The sequence below is a fragment of the Physella acuta genome, unplaced genomic scaffold (genome assembly GCF_028476545.2).
Source record: "Physella acuta isolate Inbredline_101_S28 unplaced genomic scaffold, ASM2847654v3 ptg001709l, whole genome shotgun sequence".
Lineage (NCBI taxonomy): Eukaryota > Metazoa > Mollusca > Gastropoda > Physidae > Physella > Physella acuta.
This window is the reverse complement of record NW_026733221.1, coordinates 36014-55201: the sequence shown is the minus strand read 5'-3', so window position 1 is coordinate 55201 and position 19188 is coordinate 36014. Positions and strand designations below refer to the sequence as shown.

Sequence of the window (19188 nt, the reverse complement as noted above, 5' to 3'; positions counted from 1 at the left end):
CAAATTCTACTATATTCTAATTACGTCACTTATTTAGCCAAAAATATCTACACATTTTCTTACCTCTCCCTAAAGTTTAAATTTGCTATATTTGTGGAATAAAATTCAAAATATTTTTCTGGCTTCCTAAATCAAATTATGTGCTACTTGTTCGCTGGAAACTAATTTACGTCCTCGATGTGTAATATATTCTAATTATGTCCTCAATGTCCACTATATTATTCTAATTACGACCTCAATGTCCACTACTTTCTACTTCCGACCTCAATGTCCACTATTTTCTAATTACGACCTCAATGTCCACTACTTTCTAATTACGGCCTCAATGTCCACTACTTTCTAATTACGACCTCAATGTCCACTATTTTCTAATTACGACCTCAATGTCCACTATTTTCTAATTACGACCTGAATGTCCACTATATTCTAATGATGTCCTACACGGACACTAAAAATCTATGTCTTATTGGACAAGTAAACAATGTCCAAGTCCGACTATTCAGGCTTGACCCTGAAGGCCCAACCTTGTTACGTAGGTCCTATATTGTCTGCGGACTCACTCGGCAGCGCTTCACTCCTCAGCGTTGGAACTACTTCCCTCACCCAGAGCCTCCCTCATTCAATTTTATTCTCCAGCTGGGTGGGAGATTTTAGTTTCAAGTGGACTAAAATTAGGTTTCATATCACTCCATAGCCGATTGTTAATTGGATTCCTCGCTGGGGTATCAAAGGGAATGGGTCAAAAAAAAAAGTAGATTGCTTTGCGGGGAGAAAATGAAATTGTTGTGTCGTCCAGTTTACGTGGCACGCAAGGCTATCATATCATCGCTGTTGATGTGTTGTTGTATGCACTTATTTTAGTCGCGGGAGGGGGTGGGGAGCTGGGGTGGAGGGGGGGGGGGGTTGTTATGATGCGTGTTTATCCATACATTCATTATATCTCTCGCAAAAATGTTCATTCGCACCAAAATACGCTGATAAAACACACATCATAGCAGGCATTGTGTGAAGCAGTCCGATGAAAACTGAAAAATATCCATTGTTTGTGTAGTATTAAATATAAAATATATAGCAGAACAATAGAATAGGTCTAGTCAATGGCCTAGCGAGGTCGGGTGTCACCCGGTGCGGCACTTAATGGTGTCACCCCCCAGAGGCATAGCGACCCTTCCCGGGGACAACCCCCCCCCCCCCCTCTCAAACTTTCGATTTGCACACCCCCCCCCCCCTCAAACTTTCTATTTGCACCCTCCGCCTCAATATTTTGCTATTTTTTGCCTTGGTGTCACCCTCCCCCCCTAAATGGTGTCATCCGGTGCGTTCCGCACCCCCCGCCCCCCCCCCCCCCCCCACCGCCTCGCTACGCCTCTGGGTCTAGTTGTAAATTTCAGAGGTAGCTGTAAGCGTGGCTAAAAAAGCGCCCAGCTATTTGAATCGACCTGTTCAAACATGTATTATTTTATCGAGGGAAACAGATGTGTTTATTATGTTATTGTTGTATTAGATTTGTTAGGATGCACTTATGCTGACGGCGGATGTTGAGATGAGACTATTGCTCTAAGTGAGGAAACATTTTAGTTCCGTTTCTAGAAGTTAGGGTGGTTTCATGTGGGTCTATGAGGTAATGTTGAGCTTTTAGATACCGCGTTTGTTGTACAAATTATATTGTTGATATTTTAGATATTGCCGAGGTTTTTGGGTGTTAGATGGCGTTTACAAAATGAGATATTGTATGGGTTTGTGATGTATTGGTGGGCTTTGAGATATTGCAAAGAGTTTAGTTATTGCTGGGTTTTTGATTTTGATGTGTTTTTTTTAATATTGCCGACAATTAAATGAGTTTTTGGCAATGCTGGCTTTTAAATATTTATGGGCTTTTCAGTGTTACTCTGGGCTTTGATGGGCTTGTGTATAATGCTCTGCTTTTTGTTATCGCTCAGCTAAGAAAGAGCTTGGCTCTGTTTGGGAATGTTATTATTTAGTGTAATTCATGACTTCCTTACCTTATTATTGGCATTAGATTGGTATTGCTTTAAATAGTATAGTTTGTGTTGGACTAACGAAAGGAATTATGGAGTATTATTTGACAGTGGGTATATTAGAGTATTGCTGGTATTGGTTAATGTATAGCTTAAAATGGTAACTTTAGTGTTGGGTGAAAGAAGAGAATTATGGAGTTCGCCATTGTATATTGCTTGAAATGGTAACTTTAGGGTATTGCAAGTATCCAGTAATGAGTAGCTTAAAATGGTATCGTTAGTGTGTGTTTGGTCAAAGCAAAGAATTCTAGAGCATTGTCTGACGAGGGGGTGTATTGTGGTATCGCTGAGTTTGAGCAGGCAGAAAGCCAGAATCCCGTCTCCCAGAGGAGTTACACAATAATTATCGATAACAGCCAAATCGTCGCAACGTGCAGGTCCGTAATGGTGGTTTGGTTGGTGGTTTTGGTGGTGGTTAGCTGATGGTTAGTGGGAAGTCTACTGGTGGTTCGGTTGGTGGTGGTTTTGGTGGTGGTTAGCTGATGGTTAGTGGGTAGTGTATTGGTGGTGTGAATGGAGGTTGGTGGTGTCTGGTTAATGGTTGATGTACTGGTAGTTTGAATGGTGGATAGATTGTAATTACGGGTAGACTAATTGGTGGTTATGTGGTGGTTAGCTGGTGGTTATGTGGTGGTTATGTGGTGGTTATGTGGTGGTTATGTGGTGGTTCGCTGATGGTTATGTGATGGTTATGTGGCTGTCATGAGGTGTTTAGCTGGCGGTTATGTGGTGGTTATTTGATGTTTATGCAGTGGTTAGCTGGTGGTTATGTGGTGGTTAGCTGATGGGGTAGATAATTTGAACCACATGCTGTTTAAACCCTATTCCTCATCTGTTCCATTAGTATCATTTTAAAATTCCCATTCTTTCAGACAAACACACTATTGGACCATTTTAAATCTAAAACCATTCAACTTATAGACAAATGTGCTTTTTATCTGAAACCATTATCTAATACACATAACGACAATAGTAATTATTTATCTGAAACCACTCTCTCATACACATAAATACAATAGGATATCTTTATCTGCAACCATTCTTTTATATACATATATAAAATATGGTCTTTTTATACACAATCATTATCTCATAGCCATATAAAAAGTAGGATTTTAAAATTTTAAAACAATTCATTCTCAAAAGATAGCATACATGTTCTTTAAACAAAAGAAAACTTCTCTTCTCAACCCCTGTCTTGCATCCTGTCACATCATAATGTCAACTTTTAAACTTCATTTAACCCTGCTAACTAAGTTACCGTCCTCATTAACCCAGCTAATCAAATTACCATCTAGCGTTGCATATCTTGTAGAAACTTAAACGTGGGCAAATGTAATTATCTTCACACTAATTAGTTAAGCATTAATTTAATTTAAAAAATTGACTAGCTTACACTACACGGGTGTAAAAACAAGTCATTTCTATGGGTCACTAAATGAAACCGGACATCGAGTCATTAATGACCTGTTCTGTAAACAATCAGTGGCCTGTCGACACCGGAACTTCGTCGACTGGTCTGGGAGCCTGATTAAAAATCAATTGGTGCTCATTTTTGTGTGCTTCTCGCTTCCGGTTTTCGCCCAATGAATATGCCAGAATGTTTTTGTATCGCCTCAGATTTCTTGTAAATAAAACAGCAGTGTTTATAAGGTTATTACCGTCTGATAGCTGAATGAATAGTCTACTGTAACAAACAATTATACACACACACACACACACATATATATATATATATATATATATATATATATATATATATATATATATATATATATATATATATATATATATATATATATATATATAATATGTTTGTGTATATATACGTGTTGATATTTTATTTAAGTGTAAATGTAAGAGTGTGTATATATATATATATTTATATGCCAGCACACAGCTGTATGTCTTTGTTTTTTGTATGAGCTCAGAATGTATGTCTCTCGACACACGCCACCCTCCCACACATAGCCCACACATCTCAAACATCTCCCACACAAACGTGTAATGCAGGCTTAAACTTTTTTTTACTCGCGTGTTTAGTTTTAACTGTTTTTCTGGGTTGTGTAATCTAATTAAATTACATGACATGAAAATTTTATTTCTGACATTTTCAAACGCTTGGAAACTTCACAATGTTAGCACACTAAAATATAATTTTTTAAAACAGTCGAATTTCCATAGAGGCAGTGTTTTATACAATTTATGTTGGCCTGCCCTTATAGAATAATGGATTATCATGTATAGACCTAACTTCTGTTTGAATTTGATTTCATTACCACATTTTTTTATCCTGGTGTAGACAATACTATGTACGGCCTATTCAGGACAGTTGACGGTTATCGCCATGTTATGGAGTACCATAAAGAAAGTTATCGCCCCTTATACAATCACTTTTTGTTGGGGTAAAAAAAAATGTACAACACACATTCAAACATGTGTCAACAGAACATTGTTTGCACTCGTGAAAAGAAACAATGAATATTTTCTTTTTTAAGTCTCAGCTATATATTTTTGTGTGTTTTAAACACAATAACTTTTTGTAACTCATCTATCTCTATAGATATCTGAATCGTTACCATAAAGGGAAGGTTTTACTAAAGCCTTTCTTTAGGCTCCTTTGTGGAGATTGGACTACATTACTCACTTTAATAAACAGCGTGTCCTTACCATTTCAAACAGACAAATGGGTCCTTACTAGTGGCGTCACTAAGTAGATTGTCATTTGGTGCTATACCTAAAGGTATATATATATATATATAAAATATGAGGAGATTGTCTTCGTGAACTTTTTCTTTTGCAGATTTTTTAGTACGGACTAAAGTTTGTTAACAATACTTCACGAGCCGACCCGCGGGTTAATTTGTGAATTGGACACTACCAATGCTGCGACGGAACATAGTTTTTGGTTTAAGGACGATTATCCTCACTCCTCCGATATGGTCTGTTGCGCATACCTTGAAAGCGAGGGAGGGGCGGGAGGAGGGTTAGATTTTCGGCGTGCGTGCGTGGTGGTGGTGTCCCTCGTGTTTTGGCGAAGTAGAGAATTATTTATATATTTACTACAAATAGATAGATATTTCCACATCCAGCGGTTTCGCTAAACGAAAACAGTGTTTAATGTTCTAGTCCCTCCGGACGCCAATACAACAATGTCTGATACTAGTGTTCAGATGACTATAGCTGGTATCTACCATAAGATTTACTTGATAAAATCCTGTGTTGAAATATGAGCGTGTATAAAACTTGTCCTTTTTACTTTCTCGTATATACGAAGTATAGAGAAAGTCTTGTAATCGTGCAAAAAAAAAATCGAGATTTTCACAAATCTCGAAGTTTTACACCTCATTGATACGGAAAAAATTAATTTTGCAATCTTGTCCGTATGTCTGTATGTCTGTCTGTCTGTGTGTTGTGTCTGTCTGTGTGTAAACACGATATCTTGAGTTCCGTTACAGCTAGGTTGATGAAATTTCATATAATATAAGTATTTTATCAAAATCGTAGATCCGTATCAACTTTTGAGCGATTTCCAATAACCGGAAGTGGTACTTTTTCTACTTTGTATTTTTCAAAAGCCTATAACTTGTGCACTATTTCAGGTAGATAAATGAAATTTCACATGTAAGTAAAAGATCTAATTCTCTACTTCTGTCAAATTTTGAGTAATTTTCGTTGAGCGGAAGTACTAATTTACGCTATTTCCGATTTCTCAAAAAAACGCATATAAATTTATTAAGTACTAATAATATTGCGCACTATTATGCACATTTTGTTTTGGCGTTCGCTTGGTGCGCAATTCTTTTTTCTACTAGATTTTGTTCTATTTTTAAAAGTTTAAGTAAACAAAAATCATGTCTATATTCCGAGTTACCATCCCACTTAGTATTATTCTATATAATAGTTTCGCTGTCTGTCTATCTATCTATCTATCTATCTATCTGACAAGAACGCTCTAGAGAAAACACAAGGAAATTAAAAACATGCATAGTATTTCGAAAAACGAAGTATGACGTCGACACATTTAGCACAGAGTAGACAATAATCTCAAACCGGAGAGTAAACATTGAATAAAAAGGAAATTTTGTCTTATCTAAGTGGTTTGCGTGAAGAGTTTCTTTCATACAATCCTTCGGGTAGGGGCGAAGCCCCACCCCCGCGTAAGAACGTCTGAGCCCCCCCCCCCCACCCCTCCCTAACTCAAAAGAAATTTCTTCATCGATACTCTATAATAAAATTACCGCCTAATTAATGTGTCTAATCTAAAAAGTGGTTTTCTTGCAATTTCTTTAATGCAATTCTTCGGGTAGTGGCTAAGCGCGACACCAGTGTTTCTTTCAGACTTTTTCCTCCCCGGAGAGGGGTGGGGGTACTTGAAATTTTCGGGGGCGGGGGTAGAATTTTCGGGGAGGGGGCGGACATTGGAAAAAAAATATAATTATATTTCGTTGAATGGGACGGTAGACATGTTTTTTGGGGGGTGTGTGGGGGGGGGGGGGGGGGTGGGGTGGGGGGGGGGGCGTTGTGTGGGGGGAGGTGTGTGGGGGGGGGGTGGGGGGTGGTGTGTGGGGGTGGGGGGGGTGTGTGGTGGGGGGGTGGGTTGGTTTTAGTTTAGAGAAAAGAGACAGCACTATCAGCCTAGCGCCCGTTGTACCCTTCCTCAACGGGCCATTTTTCTCGTTTATACTAATAGTTTCGCTGTCTGTCTATCTGACAAGAACGCTCTGTCTGACAAGAACGCTCTAGAGAAAACACAAGCAATTTAAAAACATGCACAGTAATTCGAAAAACGAAATATGACGTCGACACATTTAGCGTAGAGTAGAACATAATCTCAAACCAGAGAGTGCACACAGTAATGTAATGACGTCATTGATTATCGCGTAAACATTGAAAAAAAGGAAATGTTGTCTAATCTAAATGGTTTGCGTGAAGAGTTTCTTGCATACAATTCTTCAGGTAGGGGCGAAGCCCCACCCCACGCGTAAGAACGTCTGAGCCCCCCCCCCCTCCCCAACTCAAAAGAAATTTCTTCATCGATACTCTATAATAAAATTACCGCCTAATTAATGTGTCTAATCTAAAAAGTGGTTTTCTTGCAATTTCTTTAATGCAATTCTTCGGGTAGTGGCTAAGCGCGACACCAGTGTGTCTTTCAGACTTTTTCCTCCCCGGAGAGGGGTGGGGGTAATTGAAATTTTCGGGGGCGGGGGTAGAATTTTCGGGAAGGGGGGCGGACACTGGAAAAAGTATATAATTATATTTCGTTGAATGGGACGGTAGACATGATTTTTTTGGGAGTGGGGGGTGGGGGGTAGGGGGTTGGGGTGGTGTGTGTGGGGGGGGTGGGGTGGGGTGGTTTCCTCATCGATACTCTATAATAAAATTACCGCCTAATTAATGTGTCTAATCTAAAAAGTGGTTTTCTCGCAATTTCTTTAATGCAATTCTTCGCGTAGTGGCTAAGCGCGACACCAGTGTTTCTTTCAGACTTTTTCCTCCCCGGAGAGGGGTGGGGGTACTTGAAATTTTCGGGGGCGGGGGTAGAATTTTCGGGGAGGGGGCGGACACTGGAAAAAGTATATAATTATATTTCGTTGAATGGGACGGTAGACATGTTTTGTGGGGGTGGGGGGGGGGGGTGGGGTTGGGGGGGGGGGGGTTGGGGTGGTGGTGTGTGGGGTGGGTGGGGGTGGGGGTGGTGTGTGGGGGTGGGGTGGGGGTGGGTGTGTGTGGGGGGGGGGTGGGTTGGTTTTAGTTTAGAGAAAAGAGACAGCACTATCAACCTAGCGCCCGGTGTATCCTTCCTCAACGGGCCATTTTTCTCGTTAATACTAATAGTTTCGCTGTCTGTCTATCTGACAAGAACGCTCTGTCTGACAAGAACGCTCTAGAGAAAACACAAGGAAATTAAAAACATGCATAGTATTTCGAAAAACGAAGTATGACGTCGACACATTTAGCACAGAGTAGAAAATAATCTCAAACCGGAGAGTAAACATTGAATAAAAAGGAAATTGTGTCTTATCTAAGTGGTTTGCGTGAAGAGTTTCTTTCATACAATTCTTCGGGTAGGGGCGAAGCCCCACCCCCGCGTAAGAACGTCTGAGCCCCCCCCTCCCTAACTCAAAAGAAATTTCTTCATCGATACTCTATAATAAAATTACCGCCTAATTAATGTGTCTAATCTAAAAAGTGGTTTTCTTGCAATTTCTTTAATGCAATTCTTCGGGTAGTGGCTAAGCGCGACACCAGTGTTTCTTTCAGACTTTTTCCTCCCCGGAGAGGGGTGGGGGTACTTGAAATTTTCGGGGGCGGGGGTAGAATTTTCTGGGAGGGGGCGGACACTGGAAAAAGTATATAATTATATTTCGTTGAATGGGACGGTAGACATTTTTTTTTGGGGGGGGGGGGTGGGGGGTGGGGTGGGGTGGGGGTGGGGGGCGGTGTGTGGGGGGTGGTGGGGGGGTGTGGGGGGGGGGGGGGTGGGGGGGTGGTGTGTGGGGGTGGGGGGCTGGGGGTGGGGGGGTGGTGTGTGGGGGGGTGGGTTGGATTTAGTTTAGAGAAAAGAGACAGCACTATCAGCCTAGCGCCCGTTGTATCCTTCCTCAACGGGCCATTTTTCTCGTATTAGAATATTCGAGAAAGTTTAGGGGAGATCACTCCCGGTTTATTTATAATGAGGAAATATTTTAGCATAACCATACACCAATGTTTACATGCGGATACTGTGATTATTTTTTTTAAATAATTTTGCTTCAGGGGCCCCTGTGTATGTGTGCTAGCATACACATTTTGCTTTATTATATTTATTTTATTTCGCGTAATCGATTCTTGGATTAGAATCACATATTATTCTTGTAGAACAACAAAACACATGTTAAACGTGTGTGTTATCTTGAATAGCACGTTAAATCCTAATTTTACGTGTCACAGATAATTCGGTCAATTAAATTATTCTAACAGCCAACGGGGATTATTCTAAATCCGTAACATTTTTTTTTAATCAATACAATATGTACCGTGATTTGTTATTACCCGCAGTGATTTGTTCATACCTACGTCAAATCTCCAACAGGGTGTTTGAATGGTTTAATGAATAAATTTTAATTAAGAGGCTACAAATTCGATCGTTTGAACCACGAAGCTTAGGGGTAGTAAAAGTGTATGCGGTTCTGTGTCCTCTGTGTGTAAGGTTTCTTTCAGATACTTTTTCTCACTGGTGGGGGGGGGGGGGTAATGCACATTTGAAATTTCCAGGCAGGCAAAACCCTGGTAAAAGTATAAATAAAAGTATATATGGGTACCTAATTCAAGTTAGGGTAAGAAACGCGGCTGTTCAAAGTGCTGACCATAAAATTATTATCCCTTCATTTGTCGAGGTCCCTGAAGCAGTTGAACTCTACTTCATCTGCCCCATGTGTCTTATTTGCATTATACACTTTCAGTGCCATTCAAGTCACATGTAAAATAGCACATCTAAAAGTTAAAATTTTCCTCTATGCCCAGCTGCCTTTGTTTTTTTAACGTGACTTGGGTACCTATCAGATCTGGTTGAACTCAGATTCCTTCTACTGACTTGAACCCGGATTCGAACTCGAGAGCTTTCTGTTCGCGGTCTTGCTCTCTACCGCCAGGCCACTCCACCATATGAATGTTGACAACAAAGTTACGTTTACGTTACTTTAAGTTTTGTTTTTTTTTTTTGTTTTTTATTTCTCGTTGTCATTAATTAAAACTAATTTTTAAATTTTTGAAACATTAAAAATACGAAAGAAATAATAGCTGGCTCCACCAAACAGGGCTCCAAAAAGGCGGCTCCACAAAATTGGGCTCTATATATATCTGTCTCCGCTACGCAAAACTTCACTCAAGTACCGTATAGTATTACACCGCCAGATTATATCGACTAGTAAATAAACATTCAGCTTTCATGCCAGATTTTCATCGATTAACTCCCATTTATTTTTTCGCCTCCCCTTAAAATACTGGGCCTATGTTTGTTATATTGACGTCCAATTACCGTGACGTATGTTCTGTCAATATAACTTACACAGAACAAAATGTAAGGACATTTGAATATATGTTCGGTCAATATAATTTTCACATAATAAAATGTAAGGACGTCTCAACATATTTATTATTTTCTGTCAATATAATTTTCACATAATAAAATGTAATAACGCCTGAACCTAATTTCTGTCAATATAATTTACAAATAATAAAATGTAAGGACAACTGAACATATGTTCTTTCAATATAATTTTCACATAATAAAATGTAATGACGTCTGAATAGCATGGTGTATGTCGCAGGGACGTCTAGATTTTTATTATTTTTCCATTGGACAGAACGAGGGGGAATGAGATTAAAAACCCAGACCATATAGACAGGAACCGGAAATTCCATTACATAAACCGGTTCAATGACTCATACATAATTAGGTATATCGCCCAGGCCTGTGACCTCTGAACTTGTGAATTAACTGGAACTAGGTTCAAAGTTCGCGAGGGGCGCACTCTTAATGCAAACTTCATTTGCTCAATTTGGGGATTGTTGCCTTACAAAGCGTGGGATCGTCTTTATCTTTTTTTAAAATCGAAGTATCGATTATCTGTGTTGGGGGGGGGGGGGGAGAGGTGGGTAAGCATGGACACGACACAAATCTCTGGTGTATTCGTATCCAAGAAATGGCTAAAATAATAATACTCTAAAAAGCTAGGTAAATAAAACCTGAATAAATATGGAGAGTAATTAAATAGATTAAAGGGAGAAAACTCAGTGTAGCTACAAATTTAATGAGAAACTGAGCAATGCCAAAAATAGTTTGTTATATGTAAGGCGTGGAGGGTACTTTAACCGTGGTATTTTCTGTTTTTGTGCTGATATTTGGACAGTCGGTCTGGCTATAAATTTAGGCCAATTACTCTCTACACCGAATGCTGGGGAAGGTTTTTTATCTCATTGACTTTTTTTAGGGTAGAGGGTATCAATTCTTGACATTTTTACGAGAACCAGTAAGCTTTCATTGAATTTTTAAAAATCTAATTTTCAGGACACCGGGTCGGAAGGGGGTGGGGGGGGGGAGGTTGGCACTACATACCATGTTAAGGCTAGGTGTTAAAGGAGGGTTTAATTTAATCTACTTTTGTGTTTACTAAAGACTCGTGTCATCAGTCTTATGTACTTGTATCTTTGGACAGCTTGTTTACTTCTGTTAAATCCTCTAAACTCGTAGGTAATCTTGTGTAAACAGAGTCATATATCCTGTAAAATCGTATGCTGGGTTTTGCAGATCGTGGAATTAATCCTCTAAAATGTTAAACTGTGTTCTACAAGGGGTGGAATTAATCCCCTAAAATCTTGTACTGTGGTGTGCAGTGCGTGGAATTAACCCTCCAAAAATCCTATTCACGGGTGATTGCGGATGGGTGGGGGGGGGGGGGCGGGTTGTCTATATCTAGCCAGTTTTCTTTTATCTCGGTGATTTACTTTCCGGCTGGTGAAGGCTAAATACAGCACGTGAACTCGGGGAGAAGTTTGTCTTTTGTGTCACGGGACCTCGGGGAGAAGTTTGTCCATTGTATCACGTGATCTAACGGAGAAGTTTGTCCATTGTGTCACGTGATCTAATGGAGAAGTTTGTCCATTGTGTCACGTGATCTAATGGAGAAGTTTGTCCATTGTGTCACGTGATCTAATGGAGAAATTTGTCCATTGTGTCACGAGACCTCGGGGAGAAATTTGTCCATTGTGTCACGTGATCTAAAGGAGAAGTTTGTCCATTGTGTCACGTGATCTAATGGAGAAGTTTGTCCATTGTGTCACGTGACCTCGGGGAGAAGTTTGTCCATTGTGTCACGTGACCGCTGATGTAATTGGACTCTGGTGATTATGACCGGCCAAATGCGAGGACCGTTTAATGAAAGCGTGTCGGCTGGTGGTAGACTGGTTTAATGTAACTGGGTCGTTATTCGCTGGGTGGCTGGGTGGGGGGTAGTAGGTTAAAATGGTGGAGGGGGAGGAGGGGCTAACAGGTTCAAGGGTGGGTTAGGGCGATGTCAGTAGGTTATTGGGGTAGGGAGAGAAGTAGGGTAGATGGTAGTAATTTAATGGTGGAGGGAGGGGGGTAGGGTAGATGGTAGTAAGTTAATGGTGGAGGGAGGGGGGTAGGGTAAATGGTAGTAAGTTTACAGTGGTGGGAGGGGGGTAGGGTAGATGGTAGTAAGTTTATAGTGGTGGGAGGGGGGTAGGGTAGATGGTAGTAAGTTAATGGTGGTGGGAGGGGGGTAGGTTAGAAGGTAGTTAGTTAATGGTTTCGGGGGTAAAGTAGATGGTAGTAAGTTGATGGTGTTGGGAGGGGGGTAAGGTAGATGGTAGTAAGTTAATGGTGGTGGGAGGGGGGTAAGGTAGATAGTAGTAAGTTAATGGTGGTTGGAGGGGGGTGTTAGGTTAGAAGGTAGTAAGTTAATGGTTTGGGGGGTAGGGTAGATGGTAGTAAGTTAATGGTGGTGGGAGGGGGTAGGGGCTAACATGTTCAAGTGTGGGTTTGGGAGTTGGTAGTAGGTTATTGGAGACGGGGGGGTGTTAGGGGAGATAGTTGCAGGTTTTAGGGTGTGGTAGGAAGGTTGTAGTAGGTTAGTAGGGAAAAGGGAGATGGCAGTAGGTTAACGGGGGAGGGGAATTGCAGCGAGTTAATCGGGGATAGGGGAAATATTACTGTGTCAATTGGGGTAAAGGGGATAGGGGATATGGTACACGGTTAAAGCAGGGTAGGGTCAGTTATGACAGAGCAGTTATGATGGATCTAGGTTATTGCCTTGTTGTGTAATTGAGGTAGGCGAATTGTGCAGGTCACTGGGACAGATGGGAGTGTCAGTATTACATTCATTATAGATAAGACAGGCGCGCCGATACGGCACATTATTGGGATCAAAACAATTGAACGATTTTGTAGAGCGCATGAGATGTGTAGTTGGCCCAGCAGTGAGCTACACCTGCAAAAAGGGGGTATAATAACAGTGGTACTTTTCAGAAGCGTAGCGACCCTTCCCGGCGCCCGGGAACAAACTTTCAATTTGGCGCCCCCCTGGGGAGCAACCTTTCAATTTTCAATTTGCATCCCCCCCCCCCTCCAACTTTCGATTTGTACCCCCCTCAAACTTTCGATTTGCATCCCCCTATGTATTTTTTTTATATTTATAATACAAAAATGCAGCTAAAATGAGATTTTAATTTGTATCTCCAATCCATTTTGGCGCCCCCTAAGGTCGGCACCCGGGGACATATTTACCCCCCCCCCCCCTCCCTCGCTACGCCTCTGATACTTTTATACGTTTGTGTTGCTGTAATGATATGTATACAAATGGTGATGCCGTGGTGCTGTAATGGTACAGCAACAAATGGTGTAAAAAACAAAGCAATGAGGCCAGAGAATCCCACTGTATGTCCATGTTCATACATCCCACCAGTAATGTCATAAAATCCCACTATATTGGTCCTTGTTGTAAAATCCCATCCTATAATGACAGAAAACTTCGTCCTTGCGTGTTTAACATGTATTGATTGGTTACAGCTCGCTTTCAACTAACATTTTATCTTCTCATTTTCAAAAAGGGCTCAAACTCACACCCAATAAATAAATGCAGCTCAACGTTATAAAGGCTAATTCGCTTTTTTTTTCTTTTTTTTTTCCAGATAATGTCAACTTAAAAAACCTGGTAAAGTGCAGTTTTGCACTCCTGTAAATAGCCGTGTTAATTTCTTAATGGGTTCTGTTGCGTTGAAACGTTCTCTAATTACATTACCGACAATCAAGCTCCTTGCTGGGTTGTCCTACATTCATTTCCGCTTAAAGAAATATCACGCGAAATTAGCAGAGCCACGGGAATAATAACGAGAAAAAATCTATTCGGGGCCTGTGGTTTTTTGTTGCAAGAATCCCTAACCCCCCCCCCCCCCCCCCCCCAGTTTCCATCCCCTCATGCACAAATGATATAGTTTGACAACCGTTAGGGTTTTTCTGCTGCATGTTGTATCTCGTTATTCGGTGCTTAGTTCTATTGTGTTATTCAGAAATGACGTTACGTTTTTTGACGATTTTTACCATCCTGCCCGTCGTCACACATCGTCACAAAAAGCCAGACCCCCATCCATAAAAAGACGAACCCATCTTAGCCTAAATCTCCTTCTTTAAAATGTTCTAGGCTCAGCTTACATCGAAAATATTTATATCTAATACAGTTTGCAAGAACAGCCATTTAAAACTAGGAAAAACGTCTAAAACTCGGTTTCAAACATTAGGCCTACTTTTTTAAAATTCAAAAAGTATTTTGTCGTTGTTTCTTACCCTTTCAACCCCCAACCCCCACCCCCACCCCCTCATAACACGTCGTCATAAAATGCCTACCCCCCCCCTTCCCATTAGAAGTGTGACTTCGTTCGTGGACCCCCCCCCCCCCCCCCCCCCCCCCACATGCATTTATTTGCCAATGTATATAGGCTACTAGTTTCACACAGAGATATTTTAAATGTGTACCAGTTCCTTCTAAATCTAGGCTGTCAATATCTAAGTCGGCTATGTGTTAATTATCCTTATGGCCATTGCATATTATTTTTATTTATTTTTTTGCTAATTAGGATATTTTTACACGATTGGTGCTTTATTTTTAAAGCTTGTCGGCTTAAAGAAAGAAAAATGTCCAGCCAGACCACGTGTTGGTGATAATCGATGCCTCATTACGTAGCAGACGATCGGTCATTACGTGGGAGGGGAAAGGGCGATGGGGAGGGGAAGGGGCGATGGGGAGGGGAATGACTTGAGTGTTCTGCAGTGATGGAGGGTCTCGTGTGGTCCAGTAGGGTCTCGTGTGGTCTCGTGTGGTCTCGTGTGGTCTCGTGTGGTCTCGTGTGGTCTCGTGTGGTCTCGTGTGGTCTCGTGTGGTCTCGTGTCGTCTCGTGTCGTCTCGTGTCGTCTCGTGTCGTCTCGTGTGGTCTCGTGTGGTCTCGTGTGGTCTCGTGTGGTCTTGTGTGGTCTCGTGTCTTCTCGTGTGGTCTCGTGTTGTCTAGTGTGGTCTCGTAAGGTTTCGTGTGATCCAGGTCGATGACACGTGGACCGCTAATGTCCCGGGGAATTGAAGGTGGGCGTTATATTAATGTCTTCTGGGTCTGTAGACCACAGGAAGTTCATATATTCTACCTTCAACTGTCATTGGCCAGAAGACGTCCAACTGTCATTGGCCAGAAGACATCCAACTGTCATTGGCTAGAAGACGTCCAACTGTCATTGGCCAGAAGACGTTCAACTGTCATTGGCCAGAAGACGTTCAACTGTCATTGGCTAGAAGACGTTCAACTGTCATTGGCCAGAAGACGTCCAACTGTCATTGGCCCGACTGTCATTGGCCAGAAGACGTTAAACTGTCATTGGCCAGAAGACGTTCAACTATCATTGGCCAGAAGACGTTCAACTGTCATTGGCCAGAAGACGTTCAACTGTCATTGGCCAGAAGACGTCCAACTGTCATTGGCCAGAAGACGTTCAACTGTCATTGGCCAGAAGACGTGAGACTGTCATTGGCCCGAAGACATCCAACTGTCATTGGCCCGACTGTCATTGGCCAGAAGACGTTCAACTGTCATTGGCCAGAAGACGTTCAACTGTCATTGGCCAGAAGACGTTCAACTGTCATTGGCCAGAAGACGTGCGACTGTCGTCCTCTGTTGTGCTTATGGCTCCACCTACTTTATCCATAGTTTGAGGTTCTATCAAGTTTTACATCCATCCAGTCCCCTACAATCACACCAGTGTTGTGACTTCTCCCCAGTTAAAAAAAATAATAAACACTTGTTTTGGTACCAGCTACTGATAATCTAGAGCTCGAGTAACATTTTTAACATTTTTAACATTTTTAAGCCGTGTCTAAAGACGTAGCAGACCCGGAGATACGGTGGCATTCAGTGTTTCTTTCAGACTTTTTAAGGGGGGGGGGAGAGCCTGGAGGAAACTCTGATGGCAATTTCTCTAGAACACACGCCGTTCTTATACAAATACATAAAGTAGAGAGCCACAACGACCTTATTTATTTATTTATTTTTCCTATGTTTTTTATAAGTCAGACTGTGGCATTTAAAATAGGCAAATACGTCACTGGCCATGTCAACTGAAAGGCTGTCATCATATACAGTTTTAACACATTGGCGAGTATTCTGTATGTTAAATCAAGCGTATGTATATCAGTCTTTACGATGTTGGTAATCACTTGTATAGAAACAAATTAAATTATGTACCGTGTCTGGGACAAGTAAAGTATGTAGATGTCTGCGTTCTGTATAAGTAAATGGTTTGCATTGCATTAGCTTTACCGTGTGATGAAGTGTTTGTGTAAAGAGCTTAAACACGAGGGTACTCGCTCGAACGGGTTGTTTTCTCTTTATAGAATTGTATTAGTAATTGGTTTTAATTGTTGTGTATTTACTGTATCGTAAATGTATATTTCTTCAAATACGAATGCGTTGTCTGTGTCCGCCGTTTCTACAGTTTTTGTAATTCGGTTGCGGGTCTTTGTATTGCGAGGATTCGGTCTTGATGGCTAGGTCTATGTGAGAGTGAGGTCTTCTTAAAAGCTAGGTGTTGATGAAGGTTAAGAATTGAAGATAGTTAGGTCCTGATGGAGGCTAGGTATGGGTGTGGAATTAATTACACGTTGAGCCCTGTTTAGTCACACATTTCTAGCCATTGTAGAATTTTAGTTTCATTACCTGTTTTATAACTGATATAAACTTTTATCATACGCTATATCAAATTGTTACCTCTCTAGCTTCATAAACAATTTCTTGATATTTTCTCCTCACATTAATTTGTTTCTACCCACTCTTTCTCCCATTTCCCAGTTTTCCTCTTTAAAGATTCATCTTCCTTCCATTCTCAATCCTACGGCACCTCCATTATCTGCCCCCCCCCCTCCCCTCCCCACCCATGGCACGACCCCCTGGGAGCATTAGAAATTATCTAGCTACCAAGTGATTGATGCTTAGCTCCGCGAAGTCTTCAGGGGAATCCCCCAAGGAGTCTAGTTTAAAGAATTGCTTACAAATAGCATGACGTGGTATTTCTTTTGAAATCCCTCTCGCGGATGAATGCGTCATGCATTTTAAATAACGTTCTCAGTGCTGTTGTTTTTGCTTGCTTAAAAAAGGCGGGATCTAATTATGAAATATTTGGACAATTTCAAAAGAATTTTTTTAAAGACATTCTATAATATTAATTAAACGTCAAAGACAGTCTATAATATTAATAAAACATCGTTGTTAATGTAAATGGATAGTAAATTAACACTAGCTGGTATAAAAATGAATAGTGTTTTTATAAAATCACAAATGATGTAAAAATGTTATTGATCAAAATCAATGTTTTTAGTTGCACTTTTCTGCGTGTATTACCTAAATCTAGTTAAATTACTAGGCTTATTCATGGGTTGTTTAATTATAGAATATTGTAGAATATCACCTGTACTGGCGATTCAATGATGTGATTAATGAGAATATTGTTATACTTTACAAAAAATCTGCTGTTCACTGTGCCTGGTTGGGGGGGGGGGATTGACTTTCTTCGGGTAGGGGGGGGGGGGGAGGGGGGCGCTCTGCACTCTCCCCCCCCCCCCACCATCCGAATAGATGCACTTGATATTTCCGGGGGGGGGGGGGGGCAGACTAAATTTTCCGAAAGGGGGGGAGGCGGACACTGGTAAAAGTATGTTTTCTATATAAATTCCAATTCGTTGGGGGAGGTGGGATAGACTTTCTTCGGCGGCGCTCTGTCCCCCCCCCCCATCCGAATAGATGCCTGGAAGAAACTCTGGTAAACGTTACCCTTATGGTCCGTGAAACAGATAAGTACAGTTCACATCTTTCATTGACCTCGGCATGTAAAGTGTTAGTGTCATCAGTACTATGGTTATGATGTATGTTTGACTAGGCAAATTGGTGCGCATGATTGATGGTGCGGCCGTTTATTGAACGAGTGAAAGTGTGACGCGGTACGCAAGAAAGTGACCTATTGAGTGTGAGTTCGTTGTTGCCGGGGAAGAAGTTAGATAGGAGTCTTGTTCTTGTAGTCTTGGTGAAAGGGTGTGCGTGAGTTCAGGACGAGAATAAATCTAGGAAGAAGAAATCTGCTTTTGTCTTATTGATCAGTCGACACCTGTATTGTATTGATAAACAATTGAATAATGCCTGCCTGTGGGTGTAACATCTTTACATGATAGTAAGATTTAAATGGTATTAAATCATATAACCCAAACCACTCACTCAGTATAAAACCTAGCCTCGTTTTCCTTCTCATTCAGGTACCTATTATCGCTGGGTAGACTCAGGAACATCATACAGTCTTTATCCCTGGATTCGAACTCAGGGGCGTAGCGAGGGGGGTGGGGTGCGGGGGGTGCGGACCGCACCGGGTGACACCATTTAGGGGGGTGACACCAAGGCAAAAAATGGCAAAATATATAGAGAAAAACTTGAAGGGGGGGGGTGCAAATCGAAAACTTGAGGGGGGTGTAAATCGAAAGTTTGAGGGGGGGGGGGTGCAAATCCAAAACTTAAAAGTTTGTCCCCGGGAAGGGTCGCTACGCCTCTGGGGGGTGACACCATTAAGTGCCGCACCGGGTGACACCCGACCTCGCTACGCCACTGTTAGAACTTGAGACTCTCGGGTTAGCGGTAGCTCGCTCTACAGCTTGATACGTTGTTGTATCTATTAATTTGAGTTTAGAGTTGATCCGAGTTGGTTTCGTTCCAGGATCATGCGGTGGTCCCTAAGACGCCTACTCCAGTGGGTGTTCTTTCTGGTCGTGCTGCAGGTGGTCGTCTACTTCTGGTCCATCAAACGGCCGACCAAGGTTCGACCAAAGTTCAAGGTGCACGAGCCACTACAGCCTGCCATGGGGCTTGATGGCACCTGCTCTTTCAAGGTGAGTTTGTGGCACCTACTCCTTCAAGGTGAGTTTGGTCTTAATTAATTTCTTCAAGGTGAGTTTGTGGCACCTGCTCCTTCAAGGTGAGTGTGTGGCACCTGCTCCTTCAAGGTGAGTTTGTGGCACCTGCTCCTTCAAGGTGAGTTTGTGACACCTGCTCCTTCAAGGTGAGTTTG

At 41.6% G+C, this 19188-nt stretch overlaps 1 protein-coding gene across 1 annotated transcript in view; it reads left to right on the top strand.

The window, feature by feature from the left end:
- The window catches only part of LOC131930051 (lysosomal alpha-mannosidase), a gene marked incomplete at its 3' end in the record, with an annotated part of 60383 nt that overhangs the window by 8792 nt on the left and 32403 nt on the right, over positions 1–19188 (top strand). Inside the window, 1 exon segment of the mRNA XM_059286418.1 lies at positions 18838–19009. Within this exon segment, the coding sequence (XP_059142401.1) occupies positions 18842–19009 (168 nt within the window).